The sequence below is a fragment of the Mauremys mutica genome, chromosome 9 (assembly GCF_020497125.1).
Source record: "Mauremys mutica isolate MM-2020 ecotype Southern chromosome 9, ASM2049712v1, whole genome shotgun sequence".
Classification (NCBI taxonomy): Eukaryota; Metazoa; Chordata; order Testudines; family Geoemydidae; genus Mauremys; species Mauremys mutica.
In genome coordinates, this window is record NC_059080.1 from 10,424,333 (window position 1) to 10,449,001 (window position 24,669).

At 40.0% G+C, this 24,669-nt stretch overlaps 1 protein-coding gene and 1 long non-coding RNA gene across 3 annotated transcripts; one reads left to right on the forward strand and one right to left on the reverse strand.

The window, feature by feature from the left end:
- Window positions 1–1,429: 1,429 nt before the first annotated feature.
- LOC123377245 (protein EOLA1-like) lies at window positions 1,430–7,290 on the reverse strand. Of its 2 annotated transcripts, none has more exons than XM_045029895.1 (3): window positions 7,142–7,290; window positions 5,255–5,549; window positions 1,430–2,326 (listed from the first exon to the last, which is right to left on the reverse strand). In XM_045029895.1, exons 2-3 carry the CDS (start codon window positions 5,505–5,507, stop codon window positions 2,109–2,111), a joined length of 471 nt encoding a protein of 156 aa, XP_044885830.1. In that variant the 5' UTR covers window positions 5,508–5,549; window positions 7,142–7,290; the 3' UTR covers window positions 1,430–2,108. The 2 variants fall into 2 exon arrangements, with proteins under 2 accessions (XP_044885830.1, XP_044885831.1); XM_045029896.1 differs by lacking the exon at window positions 7,142–7,290 and adding an exon at window positions 7,006–7,030.
- A 647-nt stretch (window positions 7,291–7,937) lies between these two features.
- Window positions 7,938–17,490, forward strand: LOC123377248. Its single transcript, XR_006582145.1, has 3 exons — window positions 7,938–10,004; window positions 16,776–16,933; window positions 17,358–17,490. It is a non-coding gene; the product is annotated as an uncharacterized LOC123377248 (long non-coding RNA).
- The last annotated feature ends 7,179 nt before the right edge of the window (window positions 17,491–24,669 follow it).

Here is a 24,669-nt window from a genome sequence, read left to right on the forward strand (position 1 = left end):
GACATATAAAGCTGTGTAGATAAACATTAGAAAATGTACTCCAGGGAAGAATTCTGTTCTGGCCATTGGGGGATAGACTGGATTTCCGAATAGGTCTCTTTCATTTCTAGTTTCAAGGAGTCCAGAATTCTGTGACAATTTAGATACCCACAATCCTCATATTTAAAACTCATGAGGGTAGTAACAATTACATTTAACCCGTATTTGCATTGAGACATCTCAATTTCTATTAACAGTTACATTTCCTCCACTGAAGAGGAGGGGACAGGGGAGTAACAATACGGTAAAAATCTATCTTAAGTGATCAGAGGAGAGGCTGAAAAATATACTAAATTTAAAGCTCAGAATTATAAAACAGTATATAGCTCCAGATTAATTTATTTGAAAGTGTAAATGGGAAAACTAAGAGAGGTTGAAACATGTTCAGTGATCTCAATCAGATGTCCAAAGCAATATGGCAATCTTTATTTTAGGGAACATCCTCACCCCTGCCAAACTCAGGTAGCTGGACTTCATGCAAAAAGAGAACCACAGAGATACCCAAAATTTCAGAAGTGGTAACACAGGCATTTCACCAGTGCTGCAATAGCATCTTAAATACATGTTCCCCGTCATGCAGAGGAGACTTATTAATGGATCCACATAATTTCAAATCCATCAACTACTGTTCCTCCCCAGCCCAGCCCAGCCTGCCTCCTCTAGCTGTGTGTGTCAGGTCACAGAGGGTTCTATGGAGTAGAGTGCTATGGTGGGCAAGGACAGCGGGGCCCTGTGCAGGAGCCAATATTCAATGTGACTGCTCTAGCTGGGGCCTAAGGACAGGCCTGAATTTGCCCTTTGTCAATTAATTTGTAATCTTTGAGCAGAATAGTGATTTTTTTGTGCTTAATTTTAATTCAGTATTTAATTTCCCACCATTTACCAGTGTTTTCCATCTTAAATTAGAATACTAAAATCTATTGCATTTGTTCAGTTACACTTTTTACAAATGCATCTACAACACCAAACATGTTCTTGTCCTCCCAAGTACTAGTCATGCTATAGAGTCTATAAAGGGGAACCAAAAACTCTATCATTAATGCAAAGGAGTGTCTGAATATTATTAGATATAACTTCTGTTTATATAGCACTTTTGATGCCAAAGGATAAAAGGCACTTTATAAACTTAAACTGTTATAAAGAAATTGCATCATCCCACTAATGAAATGTAACCACCGCTGGAAAGCACAGCAGCACATAGCAACACCAACTACCCTCTTAGGGTAGGAGGTGAAGGAGAATACTGTACAAGAAATTGTAATGGGAATTTGAATAGGCAGACTGAATCCATAATTTGAACTAAATGTAAAGGGAAAGCTAGATATTATACTGCACATTTTTGTTTTGTTACTACCTACATATGTAGGGAAAAATTAAATGCTTACAAACATTTGAGAAGAAATTCATATTTTATTTCAAAATAAGACCTATGTCCTAGAATAAGAGTTCTGAAACACTGATGCTGAATTTTAAATTAGTCCTCCTTTAATCCTAAAACTTAAACACATGCTTAACTTTACTTACATGAGTAGTTCTTCTGAAGTTAAAAAAAATTATAGGAGTCCATGGGACTATTCATATGCATAAATCTTTCTAGGACCAGGGCCCAAGTTTCTATTTACAACAAATATACTTTTCCGTTCCATTATCATCCCACAGCCTGATGCAGCCACACCTCCTTTTAGGTTTCAACATTTAAAATAGGTACATCTATACTCAGTATATTAAAAAAATTAAAATTTACAAATTGTCCATGTGTACACATACAAGACACTTAAAAAACAATATAGACATCAATAATGGTCCTTACAATGACATCTCTTCTTTAGTTGTTAGAAAAATAATTCCATACATTTTCTCATTATTTCAACTTCTTATTATGGGGTCACAAAAAACAAAGAAAAAACTCAAATCAGTTTTTGCCTCATATCGATTTCTATAAAAACCATTCACCATGAATACATTCCAGATGATAGCTTGGGGAAAAAATAAAAATCACCTACATATATGAAGCTAAACTAATGACATCTGACACTACAGCTTTACACTCAGGTAGGCACAGATATAGCTTAATGTTCCAAAGGGATCAGTTCCTTTGGGATATCCACTTGCCATACATCTTTGCCCCCTTTAGCAGGAATTGGTTTCAGTAGCCATCTTGGATTTGAAACAACAGTCAAGTATTTCTGCTCCAGGCTAGTGAGTACAGCTTGATTTTCCAGCTCCAAAATCTTTTCAGGAGATACATTTTCTGGATACTCTGAGGTCTCTCCAATGTCAACTAGCCCTGTATTATAAATACAAAAGTTACTTGGCAGATTAGTTCCCCTCCCCAACAGAAGTGTTCCAAAATAAATTCTCAACAACTTCCCAGTCCACAATTTATATTATAAGGTCTCTACACATCCAATATACACACCTTAAACAACAAGTGTCAATCTCTGCAAAAGGCAGCCTGCGTGACTCAAGATGAAAAGAAAGATGAGCAGAAGCATGCAGCTATAAGATTAATAACTCAGTGCGATGTAATTATGTTAAAAAGAAGTTCTGTAACTATTGAGGTATTATTGAAAACTTGGGAGCCAAATTCAGCCCAGGAACAGCTCCTCTTAAAAGACAAAACTGTTCTCACTTATAACAACTGAATTTGCCCCTATTTTATTAAAATATCAACAAAAGAAAGTAAAAGGGGTACTAGACAGCAGGAACTTTCATATCTTTCCATGATTCAAATTTTGTATGAAATAAAGTCCAAATAAATCTTCATTCCTTTTCACAATTTAGCATGTGATTTAGGCAGAGATTATAAATCTACATACTACCTAACAATTTTCAGTACTGTACAGCTGGAACAATATTTTGGTATATGTGATAAACTGTTCCTAAGGAAATAAAAATATTAAAATAAAAATGCAAGAGTTGATCGGATAATAGAATTGATACAGATGAGGCTAAAACAACAAAAAATGGATGCAAACTTCATAACTACACATACAGTACATCTACTTCAACATAATTTAAAGCAAAGAAACAACACTTCTGTCCTAATTTTGTACCACAGTCATAAACTTCCCCATTGCCCAAACAATAAAAAACAATATTTGGAGTATTCAACCATCTGCACAATTGAAGGAGGCAGCCATCAAAATAATGTACTAACATGACATGAAAAGCATGCCATGACTTCATTTAACTATAGGAGCACTGTAAAATAATATCAGCAAGAGGACTCAGAAGCTCAACGTGCAAGAAAATACATGTACAATCAGCATTTTTAGTAACAAATTTAGCATCTGGCCCATTTTAGACCCTCTCAAACAATTACAAGCTGGGCACCAACCTACTAATTTTTACAGTCTTGAAAGCAGCAGTGTCTAAAAAAGAAAAGAAGCTCAAGGAGCCATACTGAATACTCCATTTTCCTTGACTCAGGAAGAGCAAACTGAGTCCTATCCTTCTCTAGTTACAAGTCCCACATCTCATGAGGGAAGCATGCTACAGAGGAGGCAAAGCTACTTTCTCCTCTAGATCCAGTAGAATCCGAGAAGTGCTGGTAGAGGTGGTTCAGGAGGCAGTACCCCCCCTACAGTCTCCCTGTGCCCACAGACCAGATTCAAATCCTTTAGTTTGTCAAAAAGCTAGAGGACGCAACTCAGGGAAAACATTTTCAACTTGTAATCAAATTTCTTTTTTAACACAGTCACTCTCAAGGCCACAATTTAGAGCCTTCAAGGGCCACAAATGGACACAACTGCCGACCATACCGGCAGGCCAGATTGTGGGTTAGACACCACTGCTTCAGAGCAAGTGTTAAAACAGTTTTATAATTAAGCTTGTCAGAACTGTGTTTTTGTTTTTTAATCATTTCAATGGATAATATGTTTATTTTTTAGCATTCTTTTTAGATTGTTGTAGATTTGAATTTTCATAGTTGCTGGAAACTCTGAGGTAGAGATCAGCCAACAGACTTTAGACAGTAGACTTTGTATTTTAATGGATATAAGGCTTTAACTTTTTGAATCTCAAACTGTCAACCTCACGTCAAAATATACAAAGTAAATATTCTTAAATCAAACTCTAATAAATTCTCAAGCAGCTTTTTTTTTTAAACTTTGCCTATCTGTAAATTTAAATTATTGACATTTTTATGCGTCAGTTTATATGTCTACAGTGAAACTGATGTTTACTGACCTTTACCAATAAAAAAATTAATCCTTCCAAGCCTAGTTACAATCAGCAAAGTAAGTAAAAGTGAAATATTTTAATACAAAGGTGCATATATGTTAAGTCAGTGGTTCTCAAAGCTGGTCCGCTGCTTGTTCAAGGAAAGCCCCTGGCAGGCCAGGACGGTTTGTTTACCTGCTGCATCCACAGGTTCAGCCAATCCCGGCTCCCACTGGCCGCTCCAGGCCAATGGGGGCTGCGGGAAGCGGCACGGGCTGAGGGATGTGCACATACATACACACAATTTGGGTGCAAACAACTGCTCTCTGCTTAAATTATTCCAAAACCTTAGTGCACACACAAGTTTGCATCCAAAAAATTCACTGGCCCCAATGGTATTTGTGGGTTTAAAATTCTAATATTTCCATGTATATTAGGCTACTGAACATGCTCACACAAAGATTAGAATGTTTAGAGAGTATGAATTAGCATAGACATACTCCCAGTAACAGGCATGTGTGCATGCAATTTTGTGTGCTCATGCAAGAGAGAGAGAGGGGAGAGGGTGCTGGCATTTGAAAATTTAAGCCCCAATCCTGCAGATACCTATGCATGAGCTTTACTTTCTGTATGTAAAGTTGCCTCATTGACTTCAGTGACACTACTCATAGAACCTAAAGTTAAACTTGTACATAAGTCTTGGCAGGATTGGCACCTTAAAGAATAGCTGAACTTAGAAAAGTGACTGTAAGATTCCATATACTGCTTTACAACTTTAGGCCCAAATATGATCATATTTCCACCTACTCAATCTCACTGATATCAATAAGGTTGCACACGTGGAAAGGACAGCTAAATCTAGCCTTTTGTATTTATTTGGTATTTTATTTTTAATGTTTTTGTGAACTTCACAGTACCTCACAAAAAATTACAAAGTTATAAAAAAAATTGTCTAGAGACAGGTTACAAAATTTGTGCTTAAGAAACTGTGTTTACAAATGTAAAACATGCTTAGGACTGCGTGCAATAAAAAAAGATCAATATTGCTTACCAGCAATAACTCCTCTGCCAAATTTTTCCCCTTTAGCTAGTAACTCTTGAACTTGCGTAGGTGTCATGCCAAGTCTATTCAGAAGAATCTCTTTCCATGTTTCATCTTCCCAGTCCTTAAAAGCTATGTGAATAGCAATAGTGCAGTTCTTGTAGTCTACCAGCAAAGGACGCCAACGAGTCTCTATTGTTTTGACTTTGTTCAAAACCAATCCAGCATAGGGTTGCCGGAAGGAAAGACAGCCAAATATCATCTTTCTTCAGCGTCACTCTTTACCTTATATTTCTCTCATATCCTGTTTAGTTTATGAAGGGGGGAAAATTAATTAGTTTAGCACAACATCCTGATGTCCAGGACTTGAAAATCTAGCAGTGGCCACAGAAAACTAATGCATCTGCCTGCACAACAGTCTTGGGAAGTTTTGCAAAATATTCTGATTATTCAAATCACTGTACCTTCAGAATGCCTTAGAATTTCTAGAAAGCAATAGTGAGTTTTCAGATATTTAATCTGTCTTGAAACGCCAAAAATTAGATTATGATCTGTTACATTGGTGTCTATTATTATTTGTATGGTAGTGGCTAGAAGCTCCAACCAAGATCAGGGCCCCATTGTAACAGGGCACTGAACAAACACAGAGTGAGAGACTGTCCCTGCTGGACAATGTTACAATTTAAATAGACAAGTCAAACAGAGGGTGGGAGATAGGAAATATTATCCCCATTTTAGAGGAGAAAAAGCCTTTGGTAGAGCCAAGAACTGAACTCAGACCTCCTAAGTCCTAGTCCACAAGATCCTTACTAAATCCGATGTTACTCTGTCACCGTAACTGAGATCAGAAACTAGCTACAAGTATTTACAAATAGAAATTAAATTTTTCTCATTAGTTTTCAGCCCATATCATGGAGAATGTTTTGGAAGAAAGCAGCAAAATGCAAGAAGACATGGGAACAAGAGTGGGAGCAGGACACCAAACAAATCATTAGTCTTGCAGGTTTGGAAGAGAGAGGGAGGAGTTGGAAGACAGGAGAGCTGAGAGGCAGCAGTTAAATTGTCCTGTGCCTTGTAGGCAAGGGTAAGAAACTAAAAGTCGAATGAGGTGGGTCTGCGAAAGCCAACAAAGATATTTGAAGAGGGTTTGACATGCTCAGAGTGGCAGAGAAGATGGAAATATGCTAAATCTAACTATGTTTGTTTTTTCAAACACAGAACAGTATGTTGTTGGGATTTACCTTTGTTTGTTTACAAATCAAACGCTGGGGCACTGTGCAACAGAGCAGGAAGGCCAACATGTTAGAACAACTAGAAAAGTCCACCTTTGGCAAGAAGTAAACAAACAGCATCTGGGGGAATTAAATGTTTAACAATACTGTAGACTCAACAGTAGGAGGTGTTTTCGCAAATTCATTTTATACATGGTATTTATCCTGACAGTGCCAAGTAAAACTATTACTTATAATAATAAAAAAAAATCATTCAAGATGTCTCACAGGAGAGCCACTTGCACCATTCATATGGGGGTTGTTCAACACCCAGCCAAGTGCTGACGCAGGGCCACTCTCACTCTTCACACCGGGGCTGCCCCCCCATCTTCTCCGCACCATCAACTCAGGGCCCCCCTTACCCTTGGGCTGCCCCCCCACCATCAACTCAGGGCCCCCCTCACCTTTGGGCTCCCCCAGCCACCATCAGCTCAGGGCCCCTCACACTCTTGGGTTCTCCCCCCACCATCAACTCAGGGCCCCCCTCACCTTTGGGCTCCCCCAGCCACCATCAACTCAGGGCCCCTCACACTCTTGGGTTCTCCCCCCACCATCAACTCAGGCCCCCCCTCGCCCCCTTCACACGGGGCTTAACACCCGCCCCACGCGCTCCCGGGGCCCTCACCAATCGGCTCGCCGCCCCCGTCTCCCCCTCGCGCTGAGGGGCCTGCAGTGACTCTCCCGCCGCGGCCACTCGCCACCAGGCCTCGCCCCTCCCCTCGGCCCGCCCACAGCCGCCGCGGCGGCCGCCACCCGCCGGCGGAGCGCGCGGCTGGGCGGAGCTGGGGAGGCCGCGGAGGGGAGGGGCCGGCGCGCTGCTTGGCCCTGACCTGAGGGGGAGCGGGGAAGGTCCGACACCCCCCACCTCGGGTGGCCCAGGCCGCTGCCCGCGGGCGGTTTGGTGACAGCGGGAAGAGAAGCTGGGGGGTGCGGGGTGTTGGCGAGTTCAGGGCCCCCGCCCCCCTTTAATGCCCGCTCCAGGCCCCCTCCCTGCTCAACCACCGGGGCCGAGCCAGCGGCAAAGGAGCTGGACTCAGCTCGTCTCCATCGCTCTTGCCTGGGGCGGTGACCTGACCTGAGCGGGGACCCCGGGGTGCCTCGCCTTCCCCCGACACCAGCTTGCCCCCCCCCCGGCTCTGGGCCCCGGCTCCTTCCTGGGGAGTAGGGAGGATGAAGGTAGCAAGCTGGGGTAGCCCTGCAGCGCTGTGGGGTTGTTGCCTTGGAGGGCACTAGCTGGCCCAGGGTGGTCTTAGGTAATAGCAGGGAGCCTCTGGGGTGTTTCTGCCTCCAGTAGGGTGACCAGACAGCAAGTCTGAAAAATCGGGACAGAGGGTGGGGGGTAATAGGAGCCTATATAAGAAAACACCCCAAATATCGGGACTGTCCCTATAAAATCGGGACATCTGGTCACCCTAGCCTCCAGATACTGTGGTGTTTAGCGCTAGATCAAAACAAACAAGTATTGATACTTCCTATCAGATATTTCACCCCAAATCACTCTTGCTCTGTAAAATCTGAACATCAGAGGTTGAAGTTTATTCAGCACTAGACTTGTTTGATATGTACACAGCTCTTTGCATCTGCTGGCGGTACTCATTAATTGTTGCTGGCCAGTTCAAGTGAATCAGCTGGTTTTACCTCTCTTCTGCCTGCCTGCTCTGCAGCCAGGTTGGGCCTTCTGACACTACATTTTGTCTCGTAAAATGCCCCACTATTGTTACCAGCGGTGGAGCTCTGCTGGTGGTATTAACACTGGGCTTTCATTGACGTAAATTGTCTTCTGGTTGTTTCTGGTACTTTAACTATTTACTGCTCTGGTTAAAATGCTGGCAGATGGCCTTTGTTAGCTCCTCCACCATTGCAAGAACTGCACTGGTGTTTGCAGCAATGGGCAATTTTAAGAAGAAAAAAAAACGTAGAAACAATCTTACAATTTGAAAAGTTCAGTAAATAGAGCAGGATGAGAGTGAGTCAGACTGCTGCCAGCCAAGCAGCATCTTCCCCATCCCTCCCTGCTAATGGTCCACTGATTGTTTGGGAGGGGAGAGAGAGGTCTGTAGGGAGCAGGGGCTCAAAGAGAGAGAGCAAAATATGCTTTCAGGAGAGTCAGACATCTAGTGGAAGGGGCAAAAGTAGAAGAGTGAGATCAAGGGGGATGGGAAAAGGTAGAGGCAGACATCGAAACAGACAAAGGAGAAGAAATAGTAAGAAAATAACAGCTTTTAGGTTCAGTGAATTTTATCTTATTTGTTCTTCCATTTAATTGCTTTTGTCCAGCATGCACTCCACAGCCACATTGAAGGGATAGTGTTGCACTAGGGATTTGAAGGTGAACTGATAATTAACAAATAATTGTTAGTGGCATAGGATAACTCAGCACAGTTTCAAGGTACAGTGTTTTTGTTTCCCTCTGTGGCCAACAGCTCCTTTTCTAAAGGATACCCCAGCAGATACTGGGCTCAACCCCATAGGAATCTGCAGGGGAAATCTTGTATAATATTTAATGTTTTTGTAATTTTTAAAGTGAATTTTTACTCTATACCCTCTTGCATTTCCAGTGATAAAACTTTTGGAAATAGGTATAGAGAGATTTCTGTTATCCCTGTAAGCTCCATTGTGGTCCAGTTATGACTTTGGTCTCTTTGGGATGTCACATAGAATGGAAGGCAGTGACACAAAGCAGGGCAGGGGAGAGGGCAGGTTTAAATAACAAATATATGGCATGGCATTTTTGTTCTGTTTAACTGGAGTATTCAGCATGTATTTTACTATTATAGTTGACCATATGTATTATTTTAAGTTACATGCCTTAGATATGCATCTGAAGTGGTTGCCCTGCTGCTCATTTTCATAGGGGAACTGAACAGCAAAAATAAAATTAACAAGATCTTCCTGAGCTAGTACATGGTGCTGAAAGTGGGGAGAGCGAAAATGATCTCCCTATATAAAGAGTTTAGAATTAGTCCAGTTCCTCCCTGCCTCATATAAAAAGGGAAATTAATAAAGGGATAGTCAGTTTCCCTGTGCAGCCAGATCCAGGGTAAGAAGGCTAGGTGCAGATGGAAACTAAATAATCCTAGTCAGTTTCACTATGCAAAATCTTTACACATGGAGACTGGGCAAAGGAAGAGGAAAGGGATGAGGAAAAAGTGGCTAGTAGGAAAAATTAATGACTGTTTGCAAGGAGAATTAGAAGAGGGGAAAAAAAGCAGAAAATAGGGAAATAAAAAGGAAAGGAGAGAAATCAGAGAAAGAAAAGGTAGAATGGCGAGTTAAGGAAAAAAATCTGCTCCAGTGATGATAATGTGTCAGTATCACCTCTACACACTTGCAACTGGAAGTTTCAAAGTAACTTTTAAAATTATGGGGACTCAAAGATGGAGAAGGAAAGCTGATTTTTCTAGAAGTCAGAAGAAAAATGGGTTACTCCTTCAATTATCTGAAGAAACTGTCACCTAGAAAGTCATCGAGGTTCCAGACAGCAAAAGGTAAGACCAAAGCAACATTTTCCTATGGACATTTGTGTTTGTGGATGCAGGCTTCTGAAATTAAATTAGTGTTGTGTGCTGTAAATAGTGATTTGGGAGGAATAGATTGTGCTCTCTTGCTTTTTTGATGTAAGTTCAAGTAGTTTTGTGGCAGCTGCCTTCACTATAGACCTCCACTGAATAGCTAATGTTCTAATGAAAATAACCCTAGTCTTAACCTCGCCACATAATTTTAACTGCTGAGGCTATTTATTATCCTTGCTACCATTTTCTGGGATTCTTACTGTTTTTCAGTATCCCTCCTACTGCAATATTTCTAATGTTCTCCATAGTATTCCTTTTTATAATGCTATAATGACAAAAGAAAATAAGTGACAAATGTAATGTAATTGTGATTATTTAGGTTTTTTTATTTTAAATGTTCTTTAATTTTAGGTTATTTCAGTCTTATTATATCTGTGATTAGTGCAAAGACCTGTTGAATCTGTATACAATTGCAAGTATTGCTTTATTGCTTTTGCTGTTATTATTTCTGCTATTTTTCCACTGCAGTAACTGCTACAAATGAGAGGCCAAATTCCTCTCTCTGTGTGAAAGAATGTTTGGGTTTACATGCATGTAATCTATAGCAGGATTTGGTCCAATATCATTTATGTTTGATTGTATAAGTATAATGCCTTGTTTCATGATCTAGAGGGAGATTTTTAAAGACACCACAGGGAATTAGTCGTCAAATTCTCATTGAAAGTTTAACAAAATAAATAAATGCATTTTAAATTTTTACAGATGTGGTTATTGCCATATAAGGTGAATAGATGTTGTGTAGAATTGTCATATCAGATATATCATATTAGCTAATCTAGTTCAGAAACTTCTTTTCTATGGGTCAATACTAGATGATTCATTGGAAGGAAAACAAACAAAAACAAAACCCCAGCACCTGCCGAATACCCTGAGCCTGCAAAGATTTATGTTACTTATTAAGCTTTACTTTTATGCACCGAGAGTAGTCACATTGGCTTCAATATGACTATTCAGTGTTTGAATTTAAGCACATGCATAAATCTTATTAGGGCTTAATTGTACAATGCTGTATACAAGTGAGGAAATTCTTCCTGATGCTGACAGATGATCAGATTATATCTAGGAGCTTGAGGTCTGAGGCATTATTTTGGCCAGCGTGGCTACTAGTGTTGGTAAAGATCATTATATTAGCTAATCCTCTGTAAATCATGGTACGGTATTTGTCTTGATGACCTACTGCAAAGTGAATTCCACAAGTTGACCTATACACTGTGTAAAGAGGTATATTTAATTTTCTTGGCTCTAAATTTATTTCTCTTTAATTTCAAGTGTCTCCTTATACTAATGTAATGGGAGAAGATAAAAATAATCGTATAGTCCCCATTATAGAATGTGTTACTGCTTTTTGTGGAGCTAAAACTATGCCTGATGTATAATTTATTGGGACTCAATTCTGATCTCAGCTAGATAGGCAAGTATTGTTGTGTTTCTTGTCAGACCTGATCAGTAGCTGATTTTACATTATTCAGTACATAACAATACATGCTAGGATAGCTGAGGTCAAAATCAGGTCAAGCCACTCAACAATATGTTACAGTATACATTTGATTGCAGAAGTGGGTCAAGATACACAGCAATAGGTGCCTGTGTATCTGAGGTCAAAATTGGATTTTCACTTGCTAATAAATCAAATCAAGATATATTTTTTAAAAACCCTATGAAAACACATTTTACACAGTGATAACCATTAAATATTTAGTATACACCAGCAGTTACCTCATATTGGTATCTGAGAGACCATAGTTATTTTCCTGTGTTTAGAAAGGGAAGTAATTGTGACATCTGAAAAACTGATGGTATTATTAAATATTCACATTTCCAAAGCTGCAATCACAGTATTATCTGGGAGCTCAACTGTGGTAACTGTAAAAAGTCAAATTCTGTTCTACGTAGGTTTATTTACCATGCCATGCTCATCACTGTTGTATCTGAGCACTTTCCAGTAGTGCATTAAGCAATGTGACTAAGATCTTATCACATGTTCTGTTCCCTTATCCTTTCCTGAGAAGAAGATGAATATACAGTGGAGTGTTTTCTTTTGGTAGGGTGGTTTTTTTTTAATATAAATATACCTGTTGCTATCTATGTAATAAGATTCCAGGATTGTCACTGTCATTTTTAAGCTATAGTGTCTGTTGAGTCTGTGTGAAGCGATGGAAGCAGCTACAATCATGGTTGAGAGCTCTCTCTGTGTAGCAATTTCAGGATTCACTGTTTGTTACCGTCCATTTTTTAAGTTCTCACCTGTTTGCAGCTCTTTTTATATACAAGACTTTATGAATTACACCCGTGCGAAAGCATGGGCTTTTAGCTACTAGTGTATTTATATTAGAAAAGGCAGGTCAAAAAAATGCGTTTTCAACTTGGAGTGGTAAGGTTTGTGATGGTCTTAGTTCCTGGGAGAGTACATTCCACAGTCTTGGATCACCTTTGGAGAAAGTTGTCTCCTGAACACTCAAGCTTTATTCTTATTGTTGAAAGTTCATTTGTGTCAGAGGAGCATAGTTCACTTATTAATTGTGTGCCTGATATTTTTAATGATACTGGGTACAATTTTCAAAAGTCCCGTTTTCAAAATTTTACCCTCGGCTTTGGGCCACAGTTCAGGAGAGCATTTAAGCATATGCTTAAAGTCCATTGACTTCCAGTGCTTCAAGTTGAAGTGCTGTCCAGAATAGTGATGGTTTCCTGAATTGGAGCATTGGAGAGGTGGGGAATCCTTCAGGGTTTGTGGTATGCCTGACTTTATTGTATGCTTATAGCTCTTTTGTTACTTCTCTGCCAGGCCTTCCTCCATGTCTATGCTCCGTTTCACATTAGCTACAGGAAAGGCTCTTTGGCCTGTATCAAAAATGTATTTGTAAAACTCCTTGTTATGAAAGAAAAAGAGTTTACTCTATCAAGTTTGGCATTCTCTTCAGTGCACTGAAGGGACGAGTCCAGGGAGATGGAGGGCCTGCTGCTATACACAGCTGTCACAAGATACTATCATTAAATTTTTATCCTAAATCTTGCAGTCAAGCACATCTAACTCCATCTTCTACGTTCTGCTAATTTAATGTATAAAACAATCATAGTGGTGGAATTTCCAGAATTGAGGAAGGTGTCATCTTATATACTCAGCTTGCCAGTAACTCTGATTTCATCAATAAGAGATGTCTTGTACTTGCTTCAAAGGAGTTTAGGCTAATCAGATAAATAGCATCAATTAAAAAATTCCAGAACTTTGTACAATGAAGCCTGTCTTAAGTACCTGTTCTGGGGATTAATAAAAAAATCAGTTGCTTAAAGGAGGTGATATGTGTCATATAGGATTCTAGATAGTAAATGGTCTGCTAGAAAAGGTGGAACAAAATTTAACTTAAAAAAGCCAAATCTATTAAGTAATCATATGTTATATACAAAACCTCAGTTCAAACTGTTTATACAATTTAACATGATTTTATATACAGATAAAGTAAAATTACAGTACTAAAAAGTGCTTTATTTAAAAACTAAACTTGGTCATACAGCACAATATTTCTTTAAATCATATATTTTGTGAGAAACTAAGGACTGTTCTATAAGCATTTTAGTCAGTGTCTTTAATTTCTGTGAATGATCCTAACATTTCCACATTTAGTTGCTGCAGAGCAAATGTTATCAGAATGTTTGACTATTCAGAAAATCACTGACATTATTATCCTGATCAAAAGTTTTAGTGTTACAGGTAATCGTTCTGTTACTTTCTTTGTTGGGCCTGTCTTGTAGTAGGTGACTTCTGGGTACCCTTCTGACTCTGTGAATCAGCAGATGGGTAGTTTAAAGAATGCTTGTTAGAGATCCTGTAGGTGTTTGTCTCTGTCTGAGGCATCGGAGCAAATGCGGTTGTATCTTAGAGCTTGGCTGTAGACAAAGGATTGTGTGATATGGTCTGGATGAAAGCTGGAGGCATGTAGGTAAGTATAGCAGTCAGTAGGTTTCCGGTATAGGGAGGTGTTTATGTGACCATTGCTTATTAGCACTGTAGTGTAACGAAGAAAGTAATAGACCGCCACTAGCCATCACCTACAGCTCCCAACTAAAACCTCTCCAGCGCATCATCAAGGATCTACAACCTATCCTGAAGGATGATCCCTCACTCTCACAGACCTTAGGAGACAGGCCAGTTCTTGCTTACAGACAGCCCCCCAACCTGAAGCAAATACTCACCAGCAACTACACCCTGCACGACAAAAACACCAACCGAGGAACCAAATTCTGCAACAAACCCCGGTGCCAACTCTGTCCACATATCTATTCAATGGACACCATCATAGGACCTAACCACATCAGCCACACCATCAGGGTCTCATTAACCTGCACATCTGCCAATGTGATATATGCCATTATGTGCCAGCAACGCCCCTCTGCCATGTACATTGGCCAAAATGGACAGTCTTTACGTAAAAGAATAAATGGATGCAAATCTGACATCAGGAATTATAACATTCAAAAACCAGTAGGAGAACACTTCAGTCTCCCTGATCACTCAATAACAGACCTAAAAGTGGCAATTCTTCAACAAAAAAACCCTTCAAAAACAGACTGCAACGTGAAACTGCAGAACTGGAATTAATTTGCAAACTGGACACCATCAAATTAGGCCTGAATAAAGAGTGGGAGTGGTTGGGTCATTACAAAACCTAAACCTAATTTCTCCCATACTAATTTCCCCCTACTGTTACTCATTCTTGTCAACTGTTTGAAATGGGCCACTCTCATTACCACTACAAAAGTTATTTTTCCTCCTGTGGTATCCTACTGTTAATTGAACTGTCTCGTTAGACTGACCTCACACTTGTAAGGCAACACCCATCTTTTCGTGTATTTATACCTGCTCCTGTATTTTCTACTCCATGCATCTAACGAAGTGGATTCTAGTCCATGAAAGCTTATGCCCAAATAAATTTGTAGTCTCTAAGGTGCCACAAGGACTCCTCGTTGTTGGGTTGTTTTTTTTTAAGGAAATATCTGAGAGTGTAACTTTATTGATCAGGGAGTCTGATTGTTTTTGATACCTTGTATGTTTCACTAACACAGAAGTAAAAACGGTACAGCTAGTGAGTTACGTTATCTGCTCAGAGGTTAATTCTTGTACTTGTAGGGTGCTATTACACAGAGATTATTCTTGTCCTCTGCATTTTGAAAAGTCATAGGAAGGTCATTGATACAGGCTGCAAACCTAGCAAGTTTATTTAGAAACAACTTGTGTAGCGCTTAGTAGCAATCTTTTTTTGGTTGAGATAGGTGGCTTCATGCTGAGGTAATCTGCAGAGGAAGAAGAGCTCATGGTAATGAGCTCTTCTTCCCTGGCTGATTATTAGGTCCTATTCTACAGGCAACTCTCCATGCAGTCTGCAGCTGCATAAAATATTTTTAAAGATAAGGCTGGATTGACTCCTCTACCTGGCCATGGATCCACAGCCAGAGCTGGTGACCTCTAAAATATTGAAAATTTATTTTTTGAATTTATCTTGACTCCTGCCATGAAGGGAATATTCTTACCTCATCTGATTGAAGCGCTCCATCCTGGATCTTAATTATTTTACCCTTCTTCGCCTGTCTTACACTGCAAGGTGTGACAAGGAGTAATAAGACTTCAGGTGTAGCCATTTCTAATTACTGTAAAGCTTCTAATAACTTCTGCATATAGCTGTAACATGAATGCCCACGTGTATTTTCTTAATAATATCTACTCCATATGAAACTCTCTATCATATTGGGGTTCCCCACTGACTTCTTCCAGAATTGCATCAGCACCTTTTGATCCAGTCCCAACAGAAGACATCTAATGAAAGAAATTTTTTTGAATTGCCTCAGCACATTTGAACTAATTGTGAAAAGAGATACCTGACAAGGATTACAGGGGAAAAAAGGGCACTAGGCTCAGGTGACTTGGATTCATATATTTTCAAGCTGGCCATACATGTTTTTGCATAACCTAAGTGTTACTTTTAATCCTTCACAACAAGTACAACTTTTCAACAAAGTGGAAGTACTGATGTTACTTCTACTGAATTCAGTGGGAAACTCGCAAGCTTTCACTCTTTCCTGAAAGGAACATGCCACCTTTCTGTGGTCAGTCCTGTACTAGCTGGTTCCTTCTCTAGAATGTTGGGAGGTTCAGCATGTGCTATGCTGCCTTTAACAACATAGGGAAGGACATTGTTAAACAGCTCAGGAAAAGCTACCTTTCGGATGATATTGCTTGTAACTGGTAAGGGCTGCTTGTTTTACTCTTCAGCATCTAAAAATCTGTGAAATAAAATAGGACTTTATAAAAGAGATTTGCCCATATTTTATTATTAGTGTGAGCTGCATTTTTACTATTGTGATAATCTGACACATTTATAAACGTTAAGCTTATTCCTGATGGATTGTTTAATTCTGGTGTCTTGAGTGGGTTGCTATACCGTGGTTAAATCTCTCTTGACACTCTGTAGTAGGTTTAAGTGAATCTCTAATTTCTTTCTGTTTTGTTTCTTTTAGCAATCAGAGAGAGAGAGAGAGATTCTGTTTAATTTAGTGGTTTACATTCCTGAGTGTTTTTACTCCTCTTTTTTTAATTTTGCTGAACATATTTTTCTTATATAATTATATTAAAACTTCACAATATATTTAAAGTGCATCATCTCATTTCTTACCTTTATTTCCTTTCATCCTCAGAGATGCATCAAGTATATGGGTGCATAGTACTCTGCACTTTGGCAGAGGTGATAGTTCCTCCTTAACAAATGCACTATGATTTTCCTCACCGGCTATATGTGTGCGTGTCTGAGGAGATGAAGTGACACCCTCTCGTGCACACATTGAAAGATAACCTGGTAGGTAATACCAGGTGTTTACATAGCTTTGGTTTAAACTTTTTTTGGTAATACCTTGTATTTTAATAGGCATTCCTTGTACAAAGAAATGTTTCATTTTAGTACCATCAACAAACAGAAATGAAAACCCAAAAAAACCCTTAATTTTACCCAAGAAGCTTAACCTTATTTTAACTATTAAAGAAAGAACATTATGTGTTGAGGACTTGCATCCTCGACCTTGGGTGTACCTCATAAAAGACCCCCTATATCACAGTGCCAAAGCACAGAGGTGTAGGGCTGAAATCTTAGCTCAGAGTTTCCTTCCTTTTGTGTTTTTGTTTTCCTCCAAACCTGCATATTTATTAAGCATTTTTTGTATTTATACAACCTGGGCCAAGTTCTCTTCAACCCCATTGACTTTTCCTTTTCTGTCTTTCCTTAGTTCTCTTCAGCATTCCCCTAGATGGCACCATGACCCACAGAACAAGAACTGCATGCTTTCAGAACAAGTCTCTACAGTACTAGCTAGTGGCAGCTGTGCTCGTGATACAAACATATTCTCAATCACTTTCCACCCTCTGCATTCTTTCTCTTAATCACTAAGAAACCACTTCTTAAATTTCTCAAACAAGCAACTTTTTTAGTTGTGAAATGAGACCTAGAGCTGATGATGGCCAACAGCTAGGTTAGAAATGCTGATCATCAGAACATGGTCTTTGTACAATAAGTTACATAGCTTCATTGGAATTAAGAATCAGTTAACTCAGTTTAAAAGAAAGCAATTAGGTCTCTTATGTAAAACCACAATTTATCCAGTGTAACATTCTTACATTACCATGGGCACACAGGAAGGAGGTCACTGACTCCATAATAGAGTCTGGCAAACAACAGGCCACAGATTCATCAAACCAAAGCAATAAAGCATAAATACTGACAATCCTGGCAAATTTACAACCTACTTCAGGTCCTGCTGTACTAGCAAGGAACATCAGTTCCTCACTCCCAGGTCCACTCTCCACGTCCTGTATCACAACCAGTCTGACCGTGCTTTCAGTATTTATCAACGTTGCTACTGCTCCTGAATCTCTCATTGAGCTGTTGATTTTCCCCAAGCCCCCGTGTACAAATCCCCATCAGTGCCCCAGTTGTGAGCTTGTTTCCAATGTCAGGAGTATGTGATACTCCTCCCTCCTAGACCCACCAAGAATGGGAGTCAACAAGTCCATCACATCTCCTTAAACATACCAGGTTAACATTGCCTGGGCTGTGCAGGAGTGCCAAAGCTTGTTTGCAACTACCACTGGACACTGAAGTAGAAAATGGCTGCTCCACCAAAGTCCATATGCCATGACTGGCTAGCGGGCCGGACAGCCCTCATTTGGATACCGAGTATGCTTTCTCCTAGAATAGCTGCCTACCAGGTTTAAGGAGTCTGATCTTCCCCAGCAATGGACTGCTTTTTGTCTTGTCCCTACCTTTGACCTGCCCAGCTAGGGTGGCCTTACCAGGAGTTAAACTCCTGCTGGCATAGCATTCAGGGTCACTAATTCAGAAGCCTTCCCATCATGTCAAGGTGCAGTCCTGGCAAGGGACTATAAAGAATATCCTTATAATATCTAACAGTTTTCTGAACTTTTCTAACTTGGTTCTGTGAACATTACTGAACTACTCAAAAGTGGATCTGATGTGACACCTAAAGCTTGCAAACACATTAGGGGCCTGATTGTGGTCCCAGTTACACTTATAGGGTAAATAAGGAGTAACTCCACAACGTTAACCAGAACAGGAGATCAGAAATGGGTCCTAGAGGTATCTACCATAAAAAGCCTCACCAGAGTGGTATCAGTGCTCAAAAACATAACTTGAATGCAACAGAAAAGTTTCCCATGAAAGGTTGTCTGTTTTTGCCAAGTAAAAATATTATTCCAAAATGGAAGCAAGGATCCAGTAATGAAATAAATGTCGTCAAGGCTCCAATCCTAAAACTGATAGCGTGTGGATTGTCATTGATTTTTCCAGGCTCCACATGGGTGCAGTTTTCTTCCTGTTGCACCATCAAGTGCATAATCAGCGTGATGAAAACTCTAAATGATAAGAACATAAGAATGTCCACACTGGGTTAGACCAACAGTCCCTCTAGCCCAGTATGCTGTCTTCTGACAGTGGCCAATGCCAGTTGCGTCAAATGGAATTAATAGGTCAGGCAGTCACTGAATGAGCCATCTCCTGTCAGCCATTCCCAGAATTTGGAAGATAGAGACTAGGGACACTCTGAGCATGGTGTTACATCCTTGCCTATCCTGGCTAATAGACATTGATGGACCTATCCTCTGTGATCTTATCTAGTTCTTTTCTGAACGCTGTTATAGTTTTGGCCTTCGGAAAAGGTTGATGACTGATGACATTTACAAAGCCTCAAAAGAATACTGAAGAATCTCCAGGTGAAAGGCCCAATGAAAGAGAGAGAATAATCAGGTTTTACTTTTAATAAAAAGGACATTTCAGAAGTATTTTCCTAAAGTCAATGTAAGTTCCCCATTAATTCAGCAAAATGGTGGTGGCTTCTTTTTGCTGCTTTTCCTCATTCTGTAGTCTGTTTCTTTGTACCTAGTGTTTCTGAGAGGACCAGATCAATGATGTGTAATAAGTAGTGATATTTATGTCAGTTCATATGTACAGAGTAAATAAGGGGTAACTCCATTGAAATCAACATAGTTCCCTTCTCTTGTTCTGTTTAACTGGTTCCTAAGGAGAATACTGTGAAAGGCATCACTGGAGTGATATCAGTGCTCAAGAACTTGATTGCGCTGTTGGAAAAATGACAACCCAGACTCACCCCAGAGACAGCCTGCTGCCTCTGTGATTTACCTAGGCATCACTTGTCATGGACAGAGAACACTTGCTCAGCATCAAATTCAGGGTCCCTTTTGTGGCAGCACATAGCTTTACCGCTCTTTTAATGGTCTTTCTCAAAGAGAGCTGATTTATATGATTGCCTAGCAAAGCAAACTCTTACCAAGTTACTTTCCCTCTCTGTTTTCATAAAACATTGTTCTGTAAGTTGTAATCCATTTCCTGAAAGAGGATATTCTGCTGAAGCTAAATTTTGGTGTCACTTGGTGCTGTGGATCAGCATTCTGTTGGTCAGAAATGCATTGCATATGTGCCAACTTTGCTTCCAAATATTTATGGTGGTTCCAGTTTATGAAGTCAGAACAGGAACTAAGTACAGGGAGAAAGTGCAATCTCACATGTTGTCCCTTTTGGCTGCCAAAGTGCTAGTTCTGGCAGGAGAGATGGTGATATAAGTTTTTGTTTTTAACTTAATTTTTTAAAATAGAAGGTGGAGTGGATAACAATGGTGGGAGCTTGTGAGGAGGACGACTAAAGAATCTGGCTCAGCCCCATTCCACGCCTCACACTTCCATACAGAAAACTGCCATTTGGTAATAGCTAGGCGGGTGTCAAGTTGTGATTATTGCTGCTAGTTAGCTATGAATTGTGTACCCAGCTAGTCTACTCTGAAGCATCCTATTATTTTTATCTTGTCTTCCCTCCCCTTGCCCCCATTTTTTTTTACGTTTGCATTAATGGCATGTCTTTCAGACTGTAAGGTATTTTGGGCAGGGACTGCCAATTAGACATTGTACAAACATATCCAGTGGGCCCACCAACCTATTTGAGGGCAGTAAGTTCTACCCCATATACATGTTTAATAATAATAATGATGATGATAATATGAAGGACCAGCATGATGATGATGATTTCCAAATAAAGAGGAACTCTAGGCTGTTCAAGAGAACTGACAAATCTAGAATGGGTTGGTTAAAGGTCTCACTTTTTGACCAAGAATTTGCTGATTAGAACCTTGGTATTAGGCTGAGGTGGGTATCTAGAATTTCAGCTACCTGTATTGGACTGTAATGGTAACTCTTAAGTTTTCTGTAAAATTGTAATTTGAGCACCACAAGAAATAATAAATTTAATACTCCTGCTGCCAGCAACTCTTAAGTTTTCAGTGTTCCCACTTCCCTTACATTATCCTGTTGTTTCTTCAATTCCACTAGTTTCCTATAAGACTGAAAATGTTATTTTGAAGCCTAGGGTTATCAGAAGTTTGATTTCCTCTTATTTAAAGGAATTGATTCATGTGTGTATTCCAGCATTAGCATTATGTTTAATCCATGATTAATGTTAACCCTTCTTTATAATAATGAGTAATCTTCCCACAATTTCTTTCTCCATCATTCTTATTATTATCACCTTTGTTTAGCCAGTAGAGAGATCTTTACTATACAAGATATTGAATAGTTGTGCAGTCAACCGTTCTGTGGTGGAATTTTCTATTTTTAAAAATTCATACAGCTGTTTCTAGTTTTAAATCTAAGTTTAAGTCTCATTTATGTTTTTCCTTTAATGGTTTTATATTTTTTGGTTTTGTTAATATTACAATTTGCATTTATGTAGTACCTTTCAACTACGGATACCACAGTGCACTTTGCAACGTTAATTAAGTCTCACAATATCTTTGAAGTAGGTACTTATCACTGCATTTATTTTAAAGATGGGTAAATGGAGCAGACAGAGATTGAGGCCAGAATTTAAACTTGGGTGCTTAACGTTATACAGTGATCAGTGGTCTAACTGGAAGTCAGTGAAAGCTGAAGGTATTTATCACATTAGAAAATCTGGTCACTTTTATTTATTTGCTTAACTTGGAATATTTTGGATTAAGACGCTTGCCTAGAGTTACACAGTGAGTATGAATACAGTGTTGTCATGGCAAAATTAAGCATTAAGCATTAAGCAATTAGGGGGGGCAGGGATAGCTCAGTGGTTTGAGCATTGGCCTGCTAAACTCAGGCTTGTGAGTTCAATCCTTGAGGGGGCCACTTAAGGATCAGGGCAAAAAATTGGTCCTGCTAGTGAAGGCAGGAGACTGGACTCAATGACCTTTCAAGGTCCCTTCCAGTTCTAGGAGATTGGTATATCTCCAATTATTATTTATAAGCAAAATTCATGGAACAGTCATGGGGGAAAAAAAGGACAAAATCAGGATATGGTCACAGTGGGGCTGAACAGGAGCTCTGCCATCTGGGGCCGAAGACAAAGAGATCACAGAGGTCTGTTAAAGTCACAGAATCTGTGACCTCCATGACCAAATCGTATCCTTAACAATGAGTCAGTGGCAAACCTAGAAATCCTGACTCGTAGTCCACAACTCTAACCACAAGGACACATGTTTGTCTTTTGTTTAGTTCATTGTTAGGAACCATGATACAAGAGTAATGGTGCTACATGAATAAATAAATAATAATAATCCTCTGTGGCATTTGAACATCTGGCATACTTGAGTCTAGAGAAGTGCATACACAAATTACCAAAGCTAAAACTAAATTCAGTTAAATCTGTGTAGAACCTGAAAATAGAAATTCAAAATATAAATATTTAAATCCACTTGAAGCCTGATTTATCAATTTTGGCAGGGTTGAAGACAGTATAGGGCCACAAGTGCTGTTTAATGCCTGTGAAAATGGCACAGAGTAAATGCAATTTAACAAAGTTTTGCAGCTGAGTATTCCCATATGTAAAATGTTTCCTTAATCAATATTTAAATTATAAAGCCACAATGTTTCTTAATCCCTGGGGCTATGGTACCAGGCTGGTTAGCGGGGCTTCAGGGATGCGAAGGCTCTACAGAATTTTCCTATATGCTGCTCATTTCATTCTTTGGTGCTACTTAATATTGCAGCACCATCCATCTTGAGCTGACAGAAGCAGTCATAGACACCTACAGATGTGTTAGGCCCGGGATCTTCTTAAAGAAGCTGAATCTTCCTAGTATGTTACCTGCTGCATGCCTGGGGTTGTTTTCTGTTTATTTTGTTGAAAAGCCTACTTTAGTTTTGATACTATAACATATTGTATTTTAATTTTAATTTTTTTTGCCTGTAATTGCCAGTTACCAGAGGCAGGCAGTAATTTTCTGTGCAGTTTTGAGAACAAAGGAATAAACAAATAGTTGCTAGGTACTGTTGTGTTTTCATTTGCATTCTTCCCCAGATCCAAATTGTAAGCCCTCAAAACCACAATTTTCAGCCAAATTACAAGCACAACAAAGCATTGATTCGTTAATTTCCCTTTTTAATAGCACTCCATACAGGAGTGCATCTATCCTTTTTGGAATCATGTTTATTTACAATGCCAGGAAAACTACTAATAAATCTAATTTTATGCATATACAAACAGTTGTCCTGCTCCATTCGAAGTAATGGCAACATTTCCTTTGTTTTCAGTGATGATCAGATCCATTAGTTTTTCTGTTCCCTTACTTGAGAGTAATGCTTTAATTATTCATCTAAGCCAGTCCTAACACCTTTGTTAAAACAGAACCTGCTCTCCAGTAGTTGTTTAACCTCCACCATGCTTATGTTTGACTAAGAGAATCAATCTTTAGGACTAGAAATGCGTATACCGAGGGACAAATGCTGCTTGCCTAGGTCATGTGAGTAGTTCCATTTACTTCAGTAATAGATGTCGGAAGGACTGCAGAAGTGGGGAAGTCAAACCCCTTCCCCACTGACCTGATGCTGCCAAAACACTTGCCTCCTCCCCCAACCAGCCTGACCCTCTCCTGCCCTGTTCCCCGCCCCTGCCCCATTCCTTCCTGTCCCTTCCCTGTTAGTGAGCCCTCAGCCCATCACAATTCCCTGACCTGGCTGGTCTCTGGCTCTGAGAGGAGCCACTCCTGCAATTTTGGCAGCTGGCAGGTGACAATTCAGCTGGTGGCATGTGGGATGATGCAGAGCAGGACCTGCCTGGCACATGGCATGATCCAGGGTGGGATGTGGTGACAGCCAGCCAAGCAAAGCCACAGCACTCTTCCTCCCAGCCAAAGTTAAAAAAGTGGGGGAAAGCATGGCCCTTTGGGTCCTGCTGCTCATCTCTAGTGCCTATGACTTCAGTGTGTGAGTAAGATAAAAAGGATGTAGGCCTTAGTCTTTCTGTATAATGAGATCAACAGAAGATCTTCAGTGGCCAACAGACAAAATATATAGAACTAACCCTTTCTTTCTTCACTGAAGAAGATATAGTTTTCAAATCTCATCCCTATCAAGAAACACGCTAAACTGAAAAATGCTTTACATTAACTGGGACTGCAGGTTAGCTGGCCTGGTTTAATTACTCAAAGAGTTATTAAACTAAGATGCCCAGAATAGTATTTCTTTTCTTTTTAAATGTTTATGATTAGTAAATAAAACGATAACTAGAAAATTAGCTATTGATCAGCAACACTTAACTCCATTGGTGACAAAATATACCTCATGAGTAAGGACCCGATTCTGTCATGGAGGTCATTCATGAGTAAGGTTAAGAATTTGTCACAGGAATTTTAGTAAAAGTCATGGACAGGTCATGGATAATAAACAAAAATTAATGGAAGCCTGTAACCTGTCCTTGACTTTTACTAAAAATACCATGGGAAGGGGGATGGGGGTGGACTAGCAGTCTGAGATGACCATTGACTGCTGCCCTGACCCCATTGCTCCTCCTAAAGGGTTGACCCAGTCTGGCCGCTGCTCCGTCGGCTGGTCCTGTGATGGTAGCCGCTGCTCTTGCTCCGGCCCCGGCGACCGCCGCTCCGGCCCCAGCGACCAACTAGCCAAGCCTCTGGGGCTGCGGTGGCCTGAGGGCCAACTCGGCCCCAGCCGCTGCTCCAACTCCAGCCCTGGCTCTGGCCCGAACCGCTGATC

Coding starts and splice junctions, on each gene's coding strand:
- LOC123377245 (XM_045029895.1), bottom strand. CDS start 5,507: ATGATATTTGGCTGTCTTTCCTTCCGGCAACCCTATGCTGGATTGGTT. Junction 2,327..5,254: donor TGGCAGAGGAGTTATTGCTG/GTAAGCAATATT, acceptor TTTATAATACAG/GGCTAGTTGACATTGGAGAG.